Source organism: Gadus morhua, chromosome 12 (genome assembly GCF_902167405.1).
Source record: "Gadus morhua chromosome 12, gadMor3.0, whole genome shotgun sequence".
Classification (NCBI taxonomy): Eukaryota; Metazoa; Chordata; class Actinopteri; order Gadiformes; family Gadidae; genus Gadus; species Gadus morhua.
Genome location: NC_044059.1, coordinates 22,971,865 through 22,997,050, shown reverse-complemented (window position 1 = coordinate 22,997,050; position 25,186 = coordinate 22,971,865). Strand labels below are relative to the sequence as shown.

The 25,186-nt window shown below is 46.0% G+C and overlaps 1 protein-coding gene across 2 annotated transcripts in view; it reads right to left on the bottom strand.

Moving 5' to 3' along the window:
- Positions 1–25,186, bottom strand: part of pde4ba (phosphodiesterase 4B, cAMP-specific a) — a 136,362-nt gene that overhangs the window by 90,091 nt on the left and 21,085 nt on the right. The window contains exon 3 of one of the 2 annotated variants that reach the window (XM_030372062.1): positions 14,581–14,831. In XM_030372062.1, coding sequence (XP_030227922.1) covers positions 14,581–14,831 — 251 coding nt within the window. Of the gene's footprint in view, positions 1–8,429; positions 8,695–14,580; positions 14,832–25,186 lie in introns of those variants that run through there. The other variant, XM_030372063.1, reaches the window with a different exon arrangement.

Genomic DNA, 25,186 nt, shown 5'->3' with positions numbered 1-25,186 from the left:
CATGCAGGATATGGACTACAGGCAGGATGAATTCATGACGACAGCCAACTGGAAAATATCACCAGGGAGTGTGTGTTGCCGATGATGATGATGAAGATGATGACGATCCGAATAAATACGCATTGTTAATATTCCTTTCATCCCACAACCCTGCAGAGCGTAATCCTATCTCTTACCGGTCTGGTTATCACACACGTCTATCCGCTGAATGTTATTTGTTGAGATCATCTTTGTTTCCCTGCCGTCCATCAATTCCCTTAATCAGTAATGGGCCATAACAACTCCATTCATCATTAAATAGATGTTGCTTAGCAAGCCTGCATTAATTAACGAAAGCGACAACTAAACAGAAATGGACGATATTTTCATTTATATTGATTTTAAAGGTTTGATACTAGGTTAAAGGTTTGATAGTCTCTTCAAAAGAGAAAACCTATGAATACAAACACCTGCTTATCTATGGAAGGTCTAACGCTATTTCCCCTCTAAATCAAGGAACCAAGAACAAATGCTATCGGAAGAAGATAGCTTTACAAAAGAGCATTGCCCCTAGGGTTTGGGGACATTCATAAAAAAACCAATGTGAAACCTCTACCCAAAACTTCATGGTTTACATTTCAACCATTAATAAAAAGCAATTCAACCCAAAATCAGGCCAGGCATTTCACCTTACTCATTCCATGGGCTTTCGATCTGGCATTCAATTTAGGATTTAAGTCGACAGATCAAATGTCATGTATGCTAAAGGTCATTCGTTAATTTCTTCCTGTATTCTCTGAAACACGCAACATTCATGCAGCCTGTTGCGCATGTTGGAGAATAAAGCGAGTTTTCCAACATAAATATCATTCTACTCTGAATGTCTGCAACCAGATGTATGTCCCTGTCTCCCAGACAGGGACAGACGCTTTCCATTTTTTCTTCTAGCTCAGTCACGGGGTTAGCGCTAGCGGCCATTTTAGCGTCTTCATTATCATATGCTCGTACCTCATGCTCAAGCACGTCCCACTGATAGCGAGCTAACGATAGATCACATTTAGCATCAAACGACAGGGGTGGACAGTCGGCGGTACCCCAGATCCATGGCAGTTAGATCCATTTATAGGTGTGAAAAACAAGCGTGGAATATGTCTTCTAACGCAAGTCGTGTTTTGACTTGGTACAGATAGCGACACCATCATTAGTTTACACAACCGGGATCTACAATTCTATCCGAAAAATTGCCCAACCCTCATTGACCCCGTGTGGGACGTGGCTGAAACTCATCTCCTGACTATTAGTCATTCTGCGTGCTTTTGAGCCAGGAGGTAAACACAGGCTGTTTGTCCCTCTGTTGAATCTCTAAGCAGTCAGTCACAGGCCATTTTGCCACCTGGATCCCCCCCCTTCAAACAATTTGTCCACATTTACTTTGGCTGCCGTGGACCCATAGTTCAAACATAAATGCTAACGTATATTTGATCATGTTCTGTTTGTTATTTCTATCACATTTTGTTTTTTTTACAAGTTTGAAATCGGCAAACCTGTCCATAGCGTTTCACCACATGAAATTTAGACAGGGACTTTCAAACAAGTATCCTTTCTAGATTGAGGGCATCACAGGAAATTACCTTCAGATATGTATTGGGACACAATTTACATCCTGCCTTTCTTTCAGGCAGCCATCATCATCTTCCCTTTGTAAACATACATGGTCCATGTTGTTTCTACTTTTGGACCAATAATGGAGGGCTACTTCGATAATAGCTGTTAAAGCATACCTTTAGAGACAACATGCCTGATGATTGGATCCTTTAGGGTTTAATCAGGAATACTCAGTGTTAATCATTATTGATTCAAATTTACCGCCGCACCTATCAAGATTTAATGATGCAATCAAATAAAAAATGCACTTTCAGTTTAATAATATTGAATGTACTTAGCCTGCTTTCTATGTATATAATGGAGAACCGATGCTGCATCGGTTTGTCCAAACCACTCTCCCTGTGAGCTAAATGTTCGTCCTCATAAATCAGCAACAATGATGTCATGGTTTGAATGATTGCCCTGGATGTCTCCAATCATAAGCTAAAATCACTATAGTTCATCCTGCCTTCTGCGTCGCTTTCCCTTCCAGAAGATCTCCAGCCCCAAAAAGGACCTGACAGTTATTAATCAGCCAGTCAGACGGAAATCAAACGGGAGAAACGCGAACAGAACATAACCTGTTCGCCTCCTCTCAGCTTACTGTCGAACGGAGCCTCGGAGTCAAGAGAACAACAAGTTTTGAGGATGATGAATACTGAGGATTCAAACTGAATGTTATGAATATAATATACAGATGGCAGCACATACACGCACATACATGCTGCATGCACACGCACACACACACACACACACACACACACGCACACACACACCATGACAAAAAGTTGAATCACACAATTCTTTGCACAAATGGAGTCAGTTAGTTCATCTAAATATGAATAGGAGGAAATGTGCACAAACCCTTCTCTCTCCAAACGGAATGTGGGACTAATTGCTTTCTTTCTATCTTTTTCTTTCCTTTCTGTCAGTCTTTCTTTCTTTCTTTCTTTCTTTCTTTCTTTCTTTCTTTCTTTCTTTCTTTCTTTCTTTCTTTCTTTCTTTCTTGTCACTCTCCGTGTCCGGCTCTTTCACACTTTTAGTTCTTTTTTATATTTTAATACCACTTTTCCTCCCGCTCTGGGTCAGCTGCGGTGATAAGCGTAGAATAAAGGTTGTGCTGTGAATTAGCCACTGGGCTTCCCTCTATCTAAGTGACGGAGTGCGTGCACGAGTCTGTGCGTCAGGGTGTGATGGAGAGGAAGGGAAATCAGACGGATGGCCTTACAGTACCCTGAACATTAAGGACTGTCTCTGGAGCCATAAGCATATCTGACCACTGCCCATTCCCTCAAGCTGGCCAGCGCCAGTCAGTAGGCTGTTCTCCTCCAGACAGGTTCAACAGTGCTCGTCTCTCCATGCCGCACCGGAAAAGGCTACCTGCTGCAACGAAATAGCATCTCCCATTTCCTGCTTCCGCCTTCACTGAGGTAGAGTGTCATGTACAGTAGATCTGACTGTTCATAAGAACTGTGCTTCTATTAAGTTACCTAGACGCTGAAAATCAGATCAAATGCAGTTTAGCCTCTGCTTTATATCTTAATGTTATTCACCTATAGAGGCAAAAAAAGAGAACGTCGTGGCAGTACATGAGAAGATCAATAGGTTAAACACTACCACGCTTCAGATACAGTTTGCGCGTGAGCGTGTGCGTGAGCGTGTGCGTGCCGGCGCTTACGTGTGTGTGAGAGTGTGAGTGTGTGTGCATGAGCTGTGTGTGTAGCAGGCTGTTAGTAGCAATGGCCCAATAGCTTTAGGAAGGGTAGAGGGATGACAGTGTGCATGGGGAGGGGAGGGGGATGAGAGGAGAGAGGCAGAGATAGGGTGACGAAGGAAACCAGTGAGGTATGGAACATAATGAAGACAAATGGCTGGGCAGAGGTGGCCGACAGACCGACGCATAAGGTTCCGTGTTTAACATGGTGGTGGGGGGGGGGGGGGGGGGGGGGTTGACGTCCTCGCGGCGCTAAGCTCCAGTAGCAGCAGCCCGAGGCTAGCCGACCGAGATAAATTAGCAAATACGAAGGAGCACGGACAAGAGACAAGTGCACCTTTCCCCTAGATGGGGCAAGGAGCCTTAATGCGGCTTCGGGCTGAAATGTTACTCTCCTACTTTAGATAAATACTGGAGTTTAACGCTGAAGCTAACCTAACGTCACTTCATACTTGAACTTGTACATTGGTTTTTCGAGATAAGCTATGGATACAGCTTCAGCAATGCAGAAAGGAAAAATCTTGGCCGATGCTAGCAACATGCAAAGGAGTCTCTTTGTGTGTGATGAATAGAAACCACATGCAACATGTGGGGAAAAAAACACAGCTGGGCGCATTTCGCAGGAAATATGTCTCACACACACACACACCAAATAAACAAATGTAGGAAAATCGAGTCAAAGGGGCATTGGCCTGTTGCATGCATCCACTAACACACACGGACATACGCACACAAACAAACAAGCGTTTATATACACACACATGCGTTTACTCCCTCCGACTGGAATGGTAAGGGGGAGGCAGGGAGAGGTTCAGAAAAACAAAATACCACCCAGTGTTAGAAAAACAAGGGGATGGAAGAAGAGGAGGGAGGAGGATGATGAAGAAGAAGTAGCCGGAACACTCCTTGAAGGGTAAACGTGAGCCTTTAAACTCATTTTCCCCTCCCAGTTTGTTTGCTTCTCTTTCAGCGGTGCCAGACTGCCCGTGCCATGCAGACATTGTCATGGACCCGAAGAGTCAAAACATTTAGAAATATCTTGTTGTCCCCATCATTGGTGGAAACGGCTGCAACAAGAGGAGGGGGTGGGGGGGCCTTGACAGAATGAAGCAGAGAACCAGTGCAGCAGGCTGCTAACAGGGGCTTTTGGGGCTGGCTGCCCCTGGGAGTTGGTCAACATTACATCATCGCACAACGCCTCAATGCAAACAATAGCCAGTATGCTCAACAGACATACGCCCATGCAAAGACACACATTTGCATTCACACACAAAATTAACATGAACACCCACACCAACAAACACTCATACATATTATTGCATGCGTGTGTGAGTCACCGGCTTTGCCTCTCTCTCTCTCTCTCTCTCTCTCTCTCTCTCTCTCTCTCTCTCTCTCTCTCTCTCTCTCTCTCTCTCTCTCTCCCTCTCTCCCTCTTCCTCTCTCCCTCCCTCCCTCCCTTTCTTTCTCTCTCAATTAATTTCAAAAGACCTTGATCGGCATGAAAACCAACATTGACATTCCCAAAGCAGTTCCAAAAACGAAGCGAGGGGGAAACATAACAAAGAGCCGACAATAAAAAAAGGTCAAAAACCGTAACCACAGAAAACCGCTCTCTCCGTGTGTCTCTCTGCATCTGATCCTGAGGAGTGGGTTCAGATTGAGCCGCCGCAGCGGAGACAGCGCTAAGCAGAGCCAGACGTCCACATGAAGAGCCGCGCGTGTTTGAGTCACAGCTGCCCAGAGAGCCCAGAGACAGAGCAGCACATCAATAGCGGGCTGGCTCGCCTGATGGATTAAGGCGGTCTTGATGGATATTTGGGCTGACATTTAAGCTAAGGTGAATAGCTCTCTCCCTCTGTTGTTGTCCCCCGCCACCCCCTATCTTCCGCCACCCTTAAACCAGCCTCCAAGCACACAAGCCTAAATTAATTCCCACATATGTGTGTGGCCCTGCTGTGCCGACTGACATTTCCTTGTCCGTCCGTATTTGCGTCTCCATTGTTGTTCAATCTCCCCGATCTGCCTCACTGGCCCGGCTATATTTATTCCAATCCTGCGTGGCTTCCACCGCTCCGCCTGCTCCTCCCACACGGGCAGAGCCATGGTGCAAATCAAACATATCAACACTGAGCAAAGCCATGTCAATGTCATAGACACTATGTCAATATGTGTAGTTGAATCACGCATTACTTTGTGATACTGACGTGTTATGTCAGAGTGTTTGATCTGGAACGTCGGCACAGTCTTTTTTGTGCATTGCATAAATGCTCCTCCTGTGCTTTTTTTAACCAGTAAATCAAGCTCAAGTTCACAATGGTTGTCAAACCTCGCTATAGTGGCCTGTGGTTACTGATCTTACTGTTTGTCCTTTAAATTAGTTTATGTGTAAATTGCATTGTATATGAACGCGTTCAAAACAACTTATATCATACAACCTTGACCATACATTTTTCTGGTGTTGAAAGATGAACGTTGACATTATCCTTTCAAATAATCTTTGACAGAGCAACATCTAGAGTAGGGACGACAATTTGGGAGGGACATCAGAACATAACCTAGGCCTTTGGTGGAGAGGGGGGGGGGGGAGGGTTATTAAATACATCAATGACAAAGGCAGACAGAGAGAGAGAAAGAGAGCAGGAGACACAAACCAGCCTCAGGCCAGAACACAACCCAGAAGAACTGTTGTCTCTGTATGAATATACGGTCAGGTCGTTCATCAGCTTACCAGTCGACAGACCGTAAAAACAGAGCTAGCATTGATTCCCAAATATAGATCCGGCTCATCAATATGTCACACACACACACGCACCACAGCACACATCCTCGCTCTCGACGCGGCTTTTGTTTCGTTCTTCGCTCGTCTTCGCCGTATATAAAAAAAAAAAAAAAAAACGTGTAGGAACGTAAACATATTGTAAACGCTAATGCTCAGTGTTGTGGTGTCGAGCCTCAACAGGGGAGACAACAAGCCTCTTCCAGGGGGCGGTGACAGCATGACACGGGGAGCTGTGGAGCTCTCCAATCTGGGTTGCCGCTAAGTCCCCCGTGGGGCTGAGGGCGATAAGTGTGAAGAAGAAAAAAATAAAAGTGACAGCTTCCTGGAGGTTCTCTGACAAGGACATGGCGGTGAGCGGACGCCGGTGGACGACTCACTGTCTGCACTGCAGAAACTCACTAACACGGACGCTGTTCTGTCGTTCGCCGGTGAGCGCAAGGTTCTTTGTGTCACGGTGGGACACGGCTGCATGCAGCCGCTGTGAAAAGGGATTTCATATCGCCTCCACACGAGCGCGAGCGTTCTACTGTGTGTGTGTGTGTGTGTGTGTGTGCGTGTGTGCGTGTGTGTGTGTGTGTGTGTGTGTGTGTGTGTGTGTGTGTGTGTGTGTGTGTGTGTGTGTGTGTCTGTGTGTGTACGCGGGCGCGCACGTCCACATTCATGTGTGTGTGCATGCGTGCGTGCGTGCTTGCGTGCGTGTGTGTGTGTGTGCATGGGCATGTGTGTGTGTGCACGTGTGTCCACATCTATGTGTACGTGTGCCTGTGCATTTTAGCGCAAGAGTGAGTACGTATTTGCCTGCCATTTTTTCCTCCAGCATTAGCCAATCAAAAGGGGATTTGTATGGACGGATTAAAGGCGTCTATGAAGCCAGGCGTCCACAGAGGCGAGCGGTGCAGGCTCCTACTGAGCCCACATCCAAAGGAAATAACTAATAAATTCCCAGCCGGCTGAAAAGCAAAGCTTATCCATTCAGAATCAGCCCGGTGCCATTGGCACGGCCCACCCTTTCAGCACCTACACCGACATCCACGCTCCGACCACAGAGCACGAGGGCTTTATAATGACAGACCTTTGAAAGGGTTAGGGAATGATAAACAAAGCAACCATGCTCTCGCTTATTTTCCTAGGTCGATCTGAAAGAGGATCTGGATTTGGTTGCGGGTCGAGCGTTGGCACCTGCTGGCTAATCTGTGAGTCAGCCTCTTAATCACCTCCCTATTGTGTTTAATCAAGCCCTACAGATCCGCCACGCTGCACACTATTCTCTCTCTCTCTCTCTCTCTCTCTCTCTCTCTCTCTCTCTCTCTCTCTCTCTCTCTCTCTCTCTCTCTCTCTCTCTCTCTCTCTCTCTCTCTCTCTCTCTCTCTCTCTCTCTCTCTCCCTCCTCTGTGGTGCGTCGCTCGGGCTAATAGGGCGACGGCGGTTTGATAAATGTTACCCTAACAAGTGTACGACATACTCCTGTGACCCCTGTAACTAGCCCCTTCCCAGAAATCCCCCCGGAGCCGCACACACGCAGCCAATCAGAACCCACGTTGCGTTGCGTAACGCCGAGAGCCCTAAGGGATAGAAGTAATTCCTGGGAAATGTTTACCAAAATGGATCTTCCTACTCAATCCATTTCACGGGAGATTAATCTTTCAAATGTTCGGTGATGCGTTGTCCGGCATTCTGTGGTTTTTCCGGATGCAAATGTTGGTTGGTCGGGGTTTGCGAGACGAAACATCTCTAAACACAAAGTCGTTGCTCCATAGTGTACAAAACCAACCTTTGTCTGAGCTGTTGTAAATACAGACGACAGACTGATGCACACAGCCAAACACAAACAAAAACACCCACACAAAGATAAACACAAACACATGAACACACGTAGACACAGAGAAGTACACAACAGAGAACATCAGTGTCTGCTCATGGTAAAACTCATTTTACTGTAACTCTGTAGACTGATCTTGAAACTGGACACATCTTACCAGTTAACGAAACCCAAGCCCAGTGTTGGCTGAACCCTCCCTTTATGTAACACACGCATACCATCTCTTTAATGGACCACGTCCACCTCCCCCCCCCCCCCCCCCCCCCCTTCTACTTTCCACATCTTCATGTTTACCCACTCTGCCTCCATTAGCAATTTTCATTGCTCATTCCATACCCTCCTGGCTTTAAGTGCTGCCCGATGTCCATCCTCCCACCCCCCCTCCCCCACCCTCCTGCTTATCTTATCTCCTCGGGGGGGAGGGGAGGGGAGGGGGGGGGGGGGTGTTGACTCCCACTTAAAGCACCCTGAACCCGTTAACCCCCCCGGCTTACCAGGTGTGGGCCACGGTGAAGCGACGGCGCTGGCGGATGCTCTTGTTGACCATCAGCTTGCGGAAAAGCCGCGGCGAGCTCCGCGGGGACAGCTTGGGGGAGGTGGCGCCGCGCTTGCCCGCCACCCCGCCCGCCAGCTTGGGCGGCTCCAGCTCCAGGTGCATGTGCTCCTTGAAGGTGCGGATGCACGGGTCCGTGTCGGACACGCTCAGCTCGTTGGACGACATCGTTCTCTTTGTTGGGGGGGGGGGGGGGGGGGGGGGGGATGGGGAAGCAGAGCTTACAGTACTTTGGGTCTAAAGCAGAAACATGAGGCAGGCAAGAGGATCCGGCCGGCCGAGGTGGGGGGGGTCCGCGTTCAGGTGCTGAACTTGAAGCGTCGGCCCCTCATGCTAGGATGTTGTCTTTCCTCCGCCTCCCCCGTTGAGGCTTCTTGGCAGGCAGGCAGGCAGGCAGAGTGGTGGTGGTGGAGGTGGTGGTCTGGGGGGAGCTTTGATCCAGCCACCAAGAGCTTTACCCCGGGCTGGAATGCTGCTGCGGCCAGCCGAGATGTGGGGCCAAGACACGGCAGAATTCCCCCCCCACAAACACACACACACACACACACACGCACGACAAAGCAGCGCACAAAAGTAAGCGCAACGCAAAAGTCCAGCTCACTTGTAGCCTTATTATTGTCTCGGTTTCCCTTTGAGGGGTTTTGTCTTCCTGGTATTCCCGTCGTTCCCGTCAAGGTCTTCCGTGTTGGGGGGGGGGGTTCAGCCCAGCTGTGGGGGAGGGGGTTCAGCAGCCTCTCTGGCTCTTATCTGAGGCGTCTCCTGCCTCCGCTGCTGGGCTCAGGCTTCATGGAGGAGCACTGCCTGGAACCGGGTCACAGCACCCTCTGGAAGACAGCTCCTCTTCTGCTGCTCCTCCCTCCCTCTCTCTCTCTCTCTCTCTCTCTCTCTCTCTCTCTCTCTCTCTCTCTCCCTCTCTCTCTCTCTCCTTCCCGCCCTCTCCGCGTCTCTCGGCCCAGGTCGGTCTGCGTGCGACCAGAGGAACTCCCCTATGAATGATTCAGTGAGATCAGCGTCTCCTGCTCAGCTGCTGCTGCTCTGTCCTCCTGCCTCCCTTCCTCCTTCCTCCTCTTATTTCAACCGTCTCCGATCCAACACACCCCCGCCCCCCCCCCCCGGAAAACAAACTCTTTATCCTTGACCCCGGCGTCACACCTCCACACCCCCCACCGCTGTCAGTCGACCAGACCCCCCCCCCCCAACCCAGCCCTGGCACCCCCTCTCCCTCTCCCCCTCGCCCGGCACTGATAACACAACCAAGAAGCAGCCGCCTCTGGCTATCTGGAGAGGCGCTCCCGGCGACTCACGTAGGTCCACTTCCCCCCTTCTGGTGCGCGGCGCGGCCAAGCCTCCTTCATTCACACACTCTGGGGGCAGCGCGGCACGGCGGGGCGCAGACGCGGACACAGGCTCCACCGGCGGGCTCATTCAGAAAATACCCGAGCAGCTCAGCGCAGGCAGGCAGCAGGCGCTAGGCCACGCCTCCCCCGGCGTCTGATTGGCTGCCGCTCGTGCAGTTGTGGCAATTGGGAGCCGTGCAGACTTGGTGACAGGGTGCTTCGACAGGGGGTTCGCTACGTTGTTGTTATTACCGGTTGTATTATTTATTTCGTGTGTTTGTGTTTCTTTTCTTAGCAGGCGTGTTTTTTCTAGGAATGTTGAGTTTGAATAATGTGTAGAAACAAAACAAAAAAACAGATCAACTCTTTGTCGCTGAGAGGTAGACAATAGTCCCACTGACACTGTGAACAGCAAGCAGGTACACACCCGCTCGTGCAAACATAGACAAAACACACAACACATTGACTATATCATCTGCCCTTGTCGTACAGAGCTCTACATTGACAAAGTGCTCCTTCGAATATCTAATCTGAATTCCTCCGACGCACAAACACACGCAAATTATGTCTGGCATGAGGAACTAAGGGAGCAATCCAACCATGAGATTGCTATTTTTAAGAGTCAGACAGAATAAAATAGATACAGACACACAAACACACAAACACACACACACAAACACACTTACACACACACACACACACACACACACACACACACATACACAAGGGAGGGGAGATAATGGAAGAGATAAGGACTGCCCTGTAGAAAGGGAGAGATGACATGAGAGAATAATCCAAGAGGAAGATGAGAAGAGGCAGAAAAATAACAGGACGAGGAGGACAGAACGTGTGAGCGTTCGCTCTCTCGTCTGCTCCGCAGGGTGTTGTGTTTGGGCTGTGAGTCACCGATATATGCAGTGTCTCTCTCTCTATCACGTTATGTCCGACTTTCTGTTGCTCTGCCATCTCTATCACTTTCTGCTCTCCTTTGTTGCTATAATTGCTTCAAACCACTAAATCAAAGTCAAAATAAATGCAGCTTTCGCTAGACTATGTAACACATTCAAAGCTGTAGGGAATGCCGACGCGACCACACAGAGCTTTGCAGCAAAGCAGGATGTGTAAAGGATATTCATATGATCATGAATTAATAATGACCTGAGAACGATTATGATTAGTTGGCTATTTCAAGGATGTGCCCCTGTTTATTTTACACTTTGCTTTACATCCTTTCTCTTTTATCTTGCTTAAAAGCACTTGCTTAAAATGCAAATAAAGGATAGAGGCGTCAACAAAAACAAACAAAATATGTAGGTGGCTAGTTAATTTTTGCATACACTCTACTCAATGCAAGTGACGGTGTCAATGCTGTGAGCAGCCAATGAAAACATGCATTCAGATTAACATCTGCATAAAAATAAGCACGCGTGCGTACGGACCGACACGTAATTATGTGCATCATTTGTCTCCCCATTGGCCGTCTCTGTGGACACTGACGTCACATTCCAATTAGGTTACCTCCCCAGCCCCACCCACTGAGTCACGCAGATGGTAACCAGACTGATGTTGTAACCCACCACACACACACATCTCAAAACCAGACTTTTTCTGTACCGTGTGAAGTGGTGAGCGAAGCCAGATCTCATTCCATGGATCGACCTCCCGCCCCAAGCGTGATCTAAATGAAATGTGGTACATTCCTAATGCTCTATATAATAGCTCTTAGCATGATCGATATGAAAAGTGGTACATTCCTAATGATCTATATAATAGCTCTTAGCATTATCTAAATGAAATGTGGTACATTTCTCATGATCTATATAATAGCTCTTAGCATGATCTATATGAAAAGTGGTACATTCCTAATGATCTATATAATAGCTCTTAGCATGATCTATATGAAAAGTGGTACATTCCTAATGCTCTATATAATAACTCTTAAGTGAACCTGAATTCTCTTTCAGCCACAGGGATTTTCTATATCGATTTTTACACTTCTCTTTCTAGATCGATTTCTTTTGTATTTTTCCTCAGAGCACATCTCAGAACGCTGACTTTGTCTGCTGATGCATTGTGTTACGTGCTGAATGACTCTGTATGTGGCTCGAGCAACATTTGGATGCAATGGGTCAAGACAGTAGACAGTGCAGGGGAATCCAACACCCAACCTTGCGTGTCATAAACCGCCTTACACACACACGGGGCAATTCCTGCGCACAAACACCTCAAATTAAAACTGAATGATATTATGCATGGGACCTGAAGCTCCGAAACAATTATGTGCGTCAGCAGGAAAAAATTATTAAATCCCAAAATAACTTCTTGATGCCCGCCACCCCTCTACCTCCTCACTGCAACATTTAACCCTTTCAACGCCAAAATTATTAATGGATCCACACTGGGCAAAAGAGGGGACTGGCCGATTTGATGATATGGGTTACGGCATGCTATTACACTCATACACACACACACGCATGTGAAAACGACACACATATAAACAAAACAAATAACCACACATAATCACAAACATAAGTTGAGACTTGTGACAGTGACACACACAGTGTGTGTATGTGTGTGCCTGCACCTGTGTTGGGTGTGTGTTAAGAGTGATGGGTGAGAGAAGCAGACAGGCTGAAAAGAGGATAAAGGAGTGGACAGAAAGATGCCTGCTTCCACCTCCATTTGTACTGACATTGCTGTCACAGCCAAACCGCCAAAGTACGAACACACTCTCTGATTGGATACAGCCAGCAGGCTAGCAGGAAATTACTCACTGGATCCTGAGAACACAATTATACGTGTGTGTGTGTGTGTGTGTGTGTGTGTGTGTGTGTGTGTGTGTGTGTGTGTGTGTGTGTGTGTGTGTGTGTGTGTGTGTGCGTGTCTGTCATATTTGTGCGTGTGCATGTTTGTGCATGGATGACACCATTCTGAAAAGCCTAGCAGACAACGGTGTTAATACTGCCACCTTATGGACTGAAAACAACATGGATTTCATTTCAGAATTTCATCCAAAAGGCTTGTTTTGAGTACAATTCTAGAGAGTAGAAGGTTTCCACCACGTGCTACACAGTCACAACATCACACTCTGCAGCTGGTGATGATGGAAACCCATAGGTTAGCGTGGCGATCGGGGAAGCGGCATGCTGTTGTTACATCGTGACATTGTCCACGTCGTCGTGACATCACCAGACGGGGCTGCCAATGTCACATGACACAAGCACACAATGGCTTAAGAGTTGCGTCAGTACAACTGTGAGCCGTGATGACGGAGCACCAGTCTATTCTTCGTGTCCTGCACAGGGATATAATCCATTAGCTATTAATGGATCACGTTACCGTCCTGCAGCCTTCACCACCGAGAAGAGCCAATGAAGAAGCTTAGTCACAATATCACGATAACACGGTTCCACACAATGTCTGGTATCATGCACACACGCACGCACGCACGCACGCACGCACGCACGCACGCACGCACGCACGCACGCACGCACGCACGCACGCACGCACGCACGCACGCACGCACGCACGCACGCACGCACGCACGCACACGCACACACACACACACACACACACACACACACACACACACCTAATAGCACTGTGACACAGATACCACCAGCTCTCCTTTCCCAACTTATTATTATGACCGACCAGCGTATAAGAGAGTCTTCATTTGTTTGTTGGTGCTTGTTGCGATTGTGTTGCGACGCGGTTTAATAACCCTATCATAATACAAAGTTTACGTCATTGAAAAGCTCAGATTGACAGAACAAAGCAATCGCGCACACACACACAACGCACACGCACTTCACACACACCGCAAACGCACACACACAGAGCCCAGAGCTCATCAGGACTGATTACTTTAATAACCGAAAGCTTATCTGAATTTGACACTTCTGGCTGCGTGCCAGACAGCAGCTCTGTAGCTCGTTAGGAACTGGGTGCGCTGTGCGATTAAAAGCGCCTGCGACAGTTTGGGGGGGGGGGGGGGGGGGGGGGAGGGGGGGAAGGGTAACCGAAATGGCACCAGCCACTAGAAGAGCTAAAGAAATGAAGAGACCGGGCAGGCGGTCTCGAGTGGATGGATGTGACATGACGGGTGATGCACTCGTTGACACAGGTGGGGACTCTCAACGAGCCCCCCCCCCCCCCCCCGACGACGGTTGTCAGGCAGCGCAGACCTGACGACAATAAGCTACGTCACATTGACGTAGCTTATTAGCAAGCCAGTTATCAGAGAGGTGTGTTAATATCCTGACCAACTCCATCACCCTGAACCAAACCTGTTTTAAATGGTTGCAGACAGCCACTCAAAAACACACCCGTGTGAATGTGGGGCGCCGTCTGTGGGTCTGTCCGTCGATGTGTCCGTCCGGCTGTCCATCTATTCATCTGTCCATCTGTCCGTCTGTCCATCTGTCCGGCTAACCGTCTGTCTGGCTCTGTGTCCGAGTGAGTGTATGTGTGTTGTATGTGTGTGTGTGTTGTCAATGTATGTGTGTTGTATGTGTGTGTGTGTTGTCAATGTCTGTCTGTCTGTCTGTCTGTCTGTCTGTCTGTCTGTCTGTCTGTCTGTCTGTCTGTCTGTGTGTTTTGTGTGTGTGTTGTGTGTGTGTGTGTGTGTGTGTGTGTGTGTGTGTGTGTGTGTGTGTGTGTGTGTGTGTGTGTGTGTGTGCGCGCGCGTGCGGGTGTGCGTGTGTAGTGTGTGTTGTGTGGGTGTGTGTGTGTGTGGGGGGGTCCCCCACTCACCAGTCAGGGTCCACCGGCGTGATGTCGATGCGGGGCGGGGCGCCGAAGGGCAGGGAGGTGGGCCGGGCCATGAAGTCGGCGTCGGGCGTCCGTGATCGCTCTCGCTCCCGCTCCCCCTGTCGCCATGACAACGGGGGCAGCTGCAGGTTGCCCGAGAAGCGGCGGCGGCGGCGGCGCAGGTCGGAGCCCAGCGTGGAGTAGGGCGGGGTGAAGGACTCGCTGAGCACGCAGTCGGGGGGCTCCTTGGTGTCCTGGGGGGGGGGGGCCAACAGCAGCCGTCAATACACCGTCTTTATACTTTATAGGCTTTTGGGTTATATGACAATTCACTTGAAAAGGATATTGACACACACAGACACACAGACACAGACACAGACACACACACACACACACACACACACACACACACACGCACACACACACACCTCATCAGGACTGATTACTTTAATAATTGACCACCATCTATCGACTATGACATGGGTCCAACACCTTGATGACAGGATCTTCAAGGAGAAGACAGGCCTTTTTGCTCATGTGACCCTTGTTGTAGCGAGTTGTTAGGTGGGAGTGTGTATGTATACAAGCGTGGGACAGTGGGGTAAGGCCAAAGCAGCTTATAGAAGAAGAAAAGCACATCAATATAGAGAAACCTGTCACATTTGGTATTTATAGGCTCAAAGCGTGTCCATACAGTTATGTGTTCCCTTGGCTTTGTCTCCCTCTACCTGTCTCTCTCTATACCCCTCCCTCTCTACCTGTCTCTCTCTATACCCCTCTCTCTCTCTATACCCCTCTCTCTCTCTATACCTCTCTCTCTCTCTCTCTCTCTCTCTCTCTCTCTCTCTCTCTCTCTCTCTCTCTCCAGATCACATCAATCATGTGATCTGGGCGGCCAAGTGAGGGAAAGCACATTAGGTCGATAGCTCAGGTTGACCCTGAGTTGTTGGTTGTTCTTTACGTTATATTGTTGAGGGACGGAGTTCTGGAGAGTCCTGTTATCACTGCTTTATGTCTCAGGTTAGATTTGTGTTTGGTTTCGATAGTTTAGGAGATCCACTGAATCCTAGGGCCCATCGCACGGTCCGGTTCCCTGTCTCTCCTGTTCATGCTTTGCTTGCCGGACCTCCTGACCACCTAGGATGTTAGCATGAAATTAGTTTTTTGGTTTAATAAAGATTTGAACATGTTTATAGATGAGTCTTTATCAGGGTTACGAATCCTTCCCAGTGTCAGATATGAAGCACTAGACTAATTTTGAGAGGCTGAGCATTTTGACTATGACTCTGGATTGGCAGCCGGTTAAGCTGCATGAACCGGTTCCTCCCTATTTCCTCTCGTGGACCAGGGCTCAAACCCCTCTGATCCGTTTGCGTTGGGAGCCCTGAAGCGTTGTCATCCACGGCTTGGGCAGTCCACGGTGCTAGGACGTGCTAGCGATGGAGGTTTCCCCCTACTGCCCCTGTCCAGGAACACCGACTTCCTGACCAAGACTTCCATGAAGCTTGGGATGATCCAAAAGGCTCTCAAATGGAGTTCAGGTTTCTGCTCGCACCATCCCATCCACAAGGGTCATTCTGATTTCAAACCGAGGTTTGAGACGATATTAATACGTCTTCAATTTCCATATAGCATTTTGTATGTTGAATTTTCTTGTATATTTTATTTCAAATCCATTCACTGTTTTGTTTTGCATCAGTGTACTTGGTACTCTTTATACTTGCCAACATACCAGAACAAAACAATCCTTGTATGTAAAACTAGGCAGCAAAGCTCAATCTCATTCTGACTCGATTTGCAGGTCCGGTGATCGCTGCTCCCTCTATGTTTGTGATGCAATTAGAGAGATGTGTTCACCTAATGAGGCTGATTTAGTGCTGCAGCCCTTACTGTCATTCATAGAGTCCGCTAGGGACAGGCAAGGAAGCTGCGACTTGCATTTGTATAAAATATGTTTTCAAACGCTTTATCTGGCCTCTAGTACTCAAATAAATGAATAAAGTTTTAAACGGGCAACCGCAAAGAGGTCCAAAGATTGAAATTGTAAGTCACTCTCCATCGCCGAGTGAGGAAACACAATGGGGATGATACTATGGGCCATTGAGGAAAGCCCTTGTTGTTGTTTTTGGTCACATGGTAAGGTGTTTAACCATCCTGGTGCTCATCGCAGCTGTCCATAGCTGTTCATCCACTTCAGGCAGTGATTGCTGGGTAGAGCAAGGCATTACCCCACATGCTGTTGGTGGGGCAATTCATGCAAGGATGAAACCGTCCCCAGAAACTAGAAAGCCTCCCATTTCCATAGTCACGCTCTGTACGTGGGATGGGTCATTTACCAGTATTGATGAATGTTACGAACCGGGTGTCTGTGGCGACATTCCCACCATGCATCAAATCACAAGCAGCGCACAGTTTGCAATGCATCTTCCATCACCTAGCAGCGGTGGTTCCGCCAGAGAGAGTAGGCGGCGCTACCACAACAGACTCGCTGATCAACCCACATGTGTGCCCAAAAAAAGAGAAAGAAATTGATATTCTAGATTGCCACGCCAACATAGTCATGAAATCCCCATGGATATTTTCCTGTCTGAGAGCACAGACAGGAAGGGAAAATAGTTAACAGATCTGCATGTTTAAAGCCATCTCCAGTCACAATAACCATGACTATGACTATAACCATGCATCCTGAAAAAGGCTCTATTCTGCCATTGTATTGCACCGAAATGCTATTTTCCAGGAAAATATGAAAGAAGAAGAATAACGTCTCAGATGGGTGTATTACTGTGCCTGATTTACTGAATGTGCTACAAGAACACATCCACCAAGGGGCGCCAGATCATTGTTTCTAAAGTCCCGCTGAAGTGGAGTGGAGATTAGACAAGGCAGGTTGTCCTGGCAGGGATTCACCCACCATGCATGCCAACAGGCAAGGAAATACAAATGAGAGATAGTAAAATAATCCAACGTACATAAAACTCTATACAAAATAATAAAAAATATGATTTGCTCTAAAGATGTCTGACAGTTCCATTAATAAAAACAACAATAATTGACTGATAATTTAAACAAGTCAACCGCCATCAACAGAGATATTGTTAATGTCATAATACTTTCACTGAATATCCCAAATATATGTAGAGTATTGTTTGGCTCTGAGAACCATATTCAGGTACAGATGAACACTTCCTTTCATTATCTGTGCTAAGCTACTACCGATGTCGCAAATAATTTTTTCTTCCTAAATTATGGCTTAATTCGTATCATTATTGTGTGCCCTAGTCACTGAAATTGTGCGAGCGAGTGAGAGAGAAAGAAAGAAAGAAAGAAAGAAAGAAAGAAAGAAAGAAAGAAAGAAAGAAAGAAAGAAAGAAAGAAAGAAAGAAAGAAAGAAAGGAAAGAGCGAAAAAGTGACGCACTCAAAGAGAGAGAGACAGGGTCACAAAGAGAGACAGACTCACACACACAGAGGCAGACACACATACACAGAGAGCGAGAGAGCGAGAGAGCGAGAGCGAGAGAGCGAGAGCGAGAGCGAGAGAGAGAGAGGGAGAGGGAGAGAGCGTTGACGAGTTTACAGCTTATTTGTATTGTTAGTGTGCGCCCAGGTGTTCACCAAAGTGATCCCACCCCATAACTAACAATGTGTATGACACCCCCTTGTTGACTCATTCATAAAGGGCCAACGGCCACACTGGAATGAAGTAGTGAGAGGAGCTGACGGATAGTGGGGAGAGAGAGATAGAGAGAATAAGAGAGTCAGAGACAGACACAGAGAGGAAGGGAGAAGGAGGGGAGAGAAAGAGAGCGACAGACAGAGAGTAATGAAGCCCGATGGAGACCATCCAATTACTTGACCCATGACCACAAACTAAACAATGTGCTACTCAGTATATGTCAGAGACCCTAACCCTTATTTCAATATTTTAGTGATCACAAGGAGAAATGTGGTTTAGTGCCAAACACAACATGTCCTCCGCTAGTGCCAGCACTGGAGAGAGACAAAATAGATTGGAATCACCAAAACAACTCATGCGGCTCTGTGGAGTGAACACAAGCGTCAACGTGCCAGAAGCAACCTGACAGAGAGGCACCGAGGAGCAGAGACGCAGAGCTCACCCCCTGAAGAGTGCTCACCCCCTGAAGAGTACTCAACCCCTGAGCACAGCTCACCCCCTGAACTCACCCCCTGGACAGAGCTGACCCCCTGAAAACAGGTCACCCCCTGTACAGAGCACAGCCCCTGAACACAACTCAACCCCTAAACAGAGCTCACCCCCTGAACACAATTCAACCCCTGAACTCACCCCCTGAACACAACTCAACCCCATGGAAACAGCTCACCCCTTAAACAGAGCTCCCAACAACGTGTTACATGAGTAAGAGAAGAGCCCGCCTCCATGTCCTCCAATAGGGGAACAAGGTATTGAGGGGAGAAACTTGGACCAGATCTGACCAGAATAAAGCGTATTGCCGTGACACTGTGCTCTGTTGTGGCTATAGCAATACTGATGGTTTGATACCGCTGTTGAGGCTCCACACTTTGACACAAGCAGCGGCTAAAAGAGATAAGGGACAACGTGAGAGAGGAAATAGATGGCAAAGATTGTTGACAAAGGCACACATCCATGCATGCATTGACGTAGGTATTGACACATGTCCAACGCACACACACACACACACACGCGCACACACACACACACACACACACACACAAACACACACACTCTCTCATACACACACACACACACACACACACACACACACACACACACACACACACACACACACACACACACACACACACACACACACACACACACACACACACACAGTGCTCAATGAAGAGTCATAACCCTCTTACATGAAAATAACCAGAGAAATTTGCTATCAGAATATAACCCTTGATTCAAGATTCAAGATGGTTTATTATTTTTCATTTGCACAACAATTACAGCAACAGTCACTGGCAATTCAATTGTTGAATCTCAGGCTCTTTCAACAATGTTGAGGAGGAGTTTGAGACACGGCAGCCATCTGTGGTGCCATTTTTCATGAGCACCGAGTAGTAGTGAGGCACCTGTTTCCTAAATGTTAGCATGCACAGAGAATATCAAGTCTTTTCAACCTCATAGAATATGCTGCTGATTAACCTTTTAATGTTTTTTTGCTTTTACAACCAGACTCTCATTGAAAGCTCATGTCAAGCATATTTAATAAATATTTGGCCTGTTAAGCCTTTTAGGACTGTAATGGTGATTAAGGGCTATACAAATAGAATATCATTTAATTTATGTGATGACTCAGCACACTTTACTTAGACCCACTTTTTCTTTTCCCCCGACAACGGGTTGTACTGGCTTTGTTCTGCATATGTCACATAACCCATCATACTTGACGGAAGCCAAAATTTGAATTCTGCATTAGCAGAATACGGGTCGCTAACCATAGATGTTGACACAGTCTTTCTGCCGCCCTCTAGTGGTCAGAATCTATTTGTCATAACTTTGATGATTAACACAGAGCAACCGAGCTAAACGATGACCGCCCCTCCATCAGTGGTGAGTCATTCCATCCCACGTATGGAGCTTGAATGTGGAAACTGAGGCTTACCGGTTACAGCTTCCTCCTTGCATGCATTACCTCACAGCCAGCTGTAGAGGTTAATGCCTTTCTCCCCCCCAGCAATCACTGCTTGAGGTTGATAAACACCCATAGAAAGCGGTGATGAGTCAGGATGGGTAAACAACTTACCAAATGACCAATGTGCCAGTGACACTGTTGGGAGATGAGTGAAGGACTGTGCAAAGGAAGTAGGGCTGTACAAAAAAAAAGAAAACCGATGGGTCACGGATCTAAGTACCCCGATTCATCGTCAGACACGAATTCTGTAACACACCAATATGGTACGCACGCACAGAAAACCTTAAGTGGGGGGGCTATGGCTGTTATCAAGGGAGGCTGCTTATATACTGTATGTGCTCATCAATGAAAAAACAAAGGAATGAAAGATGGCGTGGTCAAAGCATCTCTCTGGCTTCACTAGAGAGTTGTTGTTGATGGCTATAGGTGGTGCTTTAAGCTCTGATCACGCCACTAGCCCATCAACTGCAAAGCGCTATATGTCCCTCTATTAGACACACTGCATGCACATGTGCACACACACACACACACACACACACACACACACACACACACACACACACACACACACACACACACACACACACACACACACACACACACACACACACACACACACACACACAATATGCAATTGATCACACTTTTCTCCCTCTCGACTTGTGGAAGCTGGTGTGAATGCTGAAACTTCACAAATTGCCTTGAAATACAATTAAATCTCTAGAACTGCCTGATGGAAGGTCATGGTTATCTAACTACTAGCTAAGCCAACACCTGCGCAGCCAACGCTGGTTTAATTCACACGTACTCACTCGTTAAATCGAAACATAAAGAAATTTTTCTTGACTAAAATAAATCCCTCTTCTGAGAACAGAGACCAACTAGCTATTGCATCGCAACACACTTAATGAGGCTTGGAAGTGCTCTCGCATGGCTTCATCCCGGTGAGAACCATCTTTTGTGTCTCTGCGTACTGATCTGTGTTTTCGTTGAACACATTTGCAGCTCCGCCTGTGGTATGGTGTTGTGACTCAAAGCTTTTAAGTGAAAGTGATAGCTAGAGTGGATGAAGCCCTGTCCTTAATGGATGTGCCCTAGCTGATGAGCATGCCTGTTTAGAATTTAAGTCTAAACAAAGTATTATTGAGGAGACTTACCCATAGAGTGTTTCTTTGTATTGTGAAACACGTTTACAATGTTCTTCAGACACGTTTGTCGGGTGTTCAATCATTTGTCGCTGCAATACGATAGGAAAATAACAAAAGAAATAGTGATTGCATCTTTGTAAAATGCCACATCGCTGCGTAGATTGGATAAGATGTTGCAAAGCTTCAGCGATAAATGCTAGGGTGAGGTAGTTTTAATGTTACAAATTAATGCATAAGTACAAGTGACCTTTGGCCAGAGTTTGCTCATGGAAAATAAAAAAGTTTAAGCTTGCTCAACAAACTCCATTTGCATCTTATATCATTGCACATGCAAATATGCATGTGTTTCGTATTTCACACACACACACACACAAACACACACACACACACACACACACACACACACACACACACACACACACACACACACACACACACACACACACACACACACACACAAAACATGATGCCTCAACAAAAATAAAAAATTTTGTCAAAGGTTATTCTATTAAGATTTTTTGGGGCAGGCCAGACTGTCCAACAATCAGAACGGACCTTTTGGCATTTGCCCAAATGCCAGATGGTCAGTCCTTCCCCGAATGCCAAACAAAATAAAACATGCTTATATTGAATATCATCTGAACAAGATGAAAGAAAAATATACGGCTCTGAAGAAAATAGACATGGAACAGGGAATGGGTGGGTGTTTGTGGCACATAGAATACTTACATGCAAATGCCCACTTACTTAAATATGCTATTTAACGCATGCATTCTATCTTGCATTTTTGTAGTCACCCCCCTATTCAATTCTAAGTATTTCAATTTTGAGTGTAACATGCACAAGATCACCTGCCGGTTTATAAGCTGTGGGCTTGTGTTGTGCTTTTCAGCTTGCAGCTCCTTGACCGGTTAAGCGACCAGCTGACCTACAATTGTGTTTTTCCTTTATTCATTCAGTGTAACAGCTGGGTGAGCAAATAGGACTCAATTACACGACTCGAGAGCTCAAAGTCTGGGTAGAAAGAATGGTCTTTACTAGCAGGTTGGTACAGGGGAAATCATTTCACAATCAAGGCAAACAATCTGTCAGGAAGAAGGCAAAAACGTAGTCGGGAGTAACCGGGCAGGTATCGGAAAACCGGGAACCATAATATCGCTCGGAAAATTTGGGACGCTTGACGGCTTTTCGCTACCATGCTGTCTGTCTCAGGAATCAACTCCCTGAACATATAAAGAATGCCCAAACTGTTCCAAGTTTTAAAACCAAACTTAAGACAGAACAGTTCTCAACAGCCTTTGGCTAATTCCTGTTGCATGTTTTCTGTTTTGTGCTTTATGTTTTATGCCCTTTTAACTATTTATCTAATGTATATTTGTGTACACATTTGGTTTTGCACTTCTTTTTTTTTTTTTCTTTTTTTTTACATAAATCTAATGTTTTTTACATAACTACAGTTTGCACTTCCTCTTATCTTTGTTAAGCACATTGAGTTGCCGTTCTGTGTATGAAATGGGCTAGACAAAATAAACTTGACTTGATACAACGAACACAGACCAACAGGCAAAGAGGAAGGGACACACACTGACTAAATACACTAGGCGTGGAATGTTAATGAGGGACAGCTAAAAAACATTAAGGTGAGTGAGGAAAATCAGAGATAAGAGAAACATAGGACCGGGATTTAAATAATGATGAAGGGGTGAGATGTGAAATTCAGGTTGGTAAACACAGTTTACGTTCAAACAATTTGTAACTAATACAGTCTTTCTCTTTAGTTTACCGTTATGCATCGTGGATTTGTTGTTTGTAGTTTGTTAGCAGTATTTGCGCTTGCATAGTATTCTAAACGGGGACGAGTTGGCAATAGCTTGTTATTTATCAGTAGTTGTAAACCAATAAGACGACATGTCAAAAGTATCTGATTAAAGTTTTCATGAAACCTCTGATGCATGTATGTGTACGATTTAATGTTCAGGTGTTTAGTAGATATTCTTTTTTTCCTTTCTCCTCCGAATGTATTTGTTTTGCCCTAACGGTTAAGGTGATTGTTGGAGCCAGAGGCTGAAAAACAAACTGATTTGCACTGTAGTTTACCATTGCCAAAGCAACCAAGCACTTAACTGGTTGTGATAGGTTGCCTCTATACAACGATGGTTGAGTGAGAATATAGCCTATTGTGAATGTTGTTTTTGTGTAAACAACAATAACATTGTTTTAAAATGGTATTGATAAGAATTGGATAATAGACCAATATAGAATGAGCACTCTCATTAGCCTCAGACATAATTGATGAAATAGCATTCTATAAAATATAACAGCATAATGTTCATTGGGATACTATTAACCTATTGATTTGAAATGGAAATATCTTTTAAAGGCATGAGTATGAATGCTTGTTTCCTCTTTGTCTTTATAATTTATGTAGAACAAATCATTTCTAAAACATGTCATCCCTTGAGTCAGCACGCACTCTAATTTGTTCCTTGGAAAATAAATGTTGACAATCATGTCCAAAAGAAAATAGAATCTGCATACAAACACACCCTTGTATCAACTGCATCTACACAGCCTACTGGCAGATGTCTAAAAGGCCTTTTGTTGGAATGGGTGTAGCATCAATGAATAAATGTGTATGTTACGTTTTTTTGGAAAGAATTGGACAACCGCAAAACCCCATTGATCCACCCTGTCAGTGAAAACCAAAAGACAACATGTGATCAGAGCTTGTAATCAATGGTGACCTACAATGATCGATGAAAGTTAGGTGCACTTTAGTCAGGCATCATGCTTTGAACACAGACTATGATGCATATTATTCAGAAGACATTATTATTACTATCGCAGGAGGAAACAGCAGCCTGTGCCCTTCACATAATAACCAATTTTCACCTTAATATTTCCCTCCACCTTTATTGGAGAGGGAAATTATAGCATTTCCCATTAGGCTGACAGATACACAGGATATTAATAAAAACGGTGAAGTGTTATGACTAACGTTATGTATTTGATTCGTCATCTTCGGTTAGGGTCCATCTCAACTACGATCTATCAGATGATAAACTTGCATATGCCAGTGTCTGCCTGATTTCAACAAGTAATCTGTAATCAAGCCAGCTCGTCAGTAGAGGATGAACCGCCAATCCACCCAGACGACCTGCTGAGGAGCCAACCCCAGATCAATAGATAGATTAAGACAGCTGATTTTAATTGCTATTCATGTGAATATATATATATATATATATATATATATATATATATATATATATATATGAAGTAGCTTCAATATATATTGCCGCTTGTTAAAAGGATGGCAAGAGTTTTTATGTGTTTTCCATCTGGTTCATCGAAGTCTTTATCTCGCTCTTATCCCCACGCCCTTGGACCCTCTAGAGAGAGGTGTGGATGAACTCCCGGGCTGTGGTCGTGTTTAGGTTCTCAACAGTAGCCTCACCCTCATGTTTCAGTTGGGGGAGAGAAAATACATTATCATTTAGTTATATCCCATATTAAACTCTGTTGTATAGTATCTATTCATATAGTTTTATAATGTGGAAAGGCAATTGAAGGTTTGATCATTATTTTATACATACATTTAGATCTTACTGTATCTGGGAAAAGCAAAGTCCCAAAATGTGAAGCACAAATGCTGTTTCCTCAGGCTTCAGGTTAGTTAAACTCTGCCTTGTGGTGACCCAGAGGAGTTTTGGGTTAGGCTTGAACGGCAAATGACGCGTTTCCTGCCAGCTCACAACAGAGTAACAACAGTGCCCACATGGAAGAGACAAAGACTGAAATAAAGAGAGAGAGAGAGAAAGAAG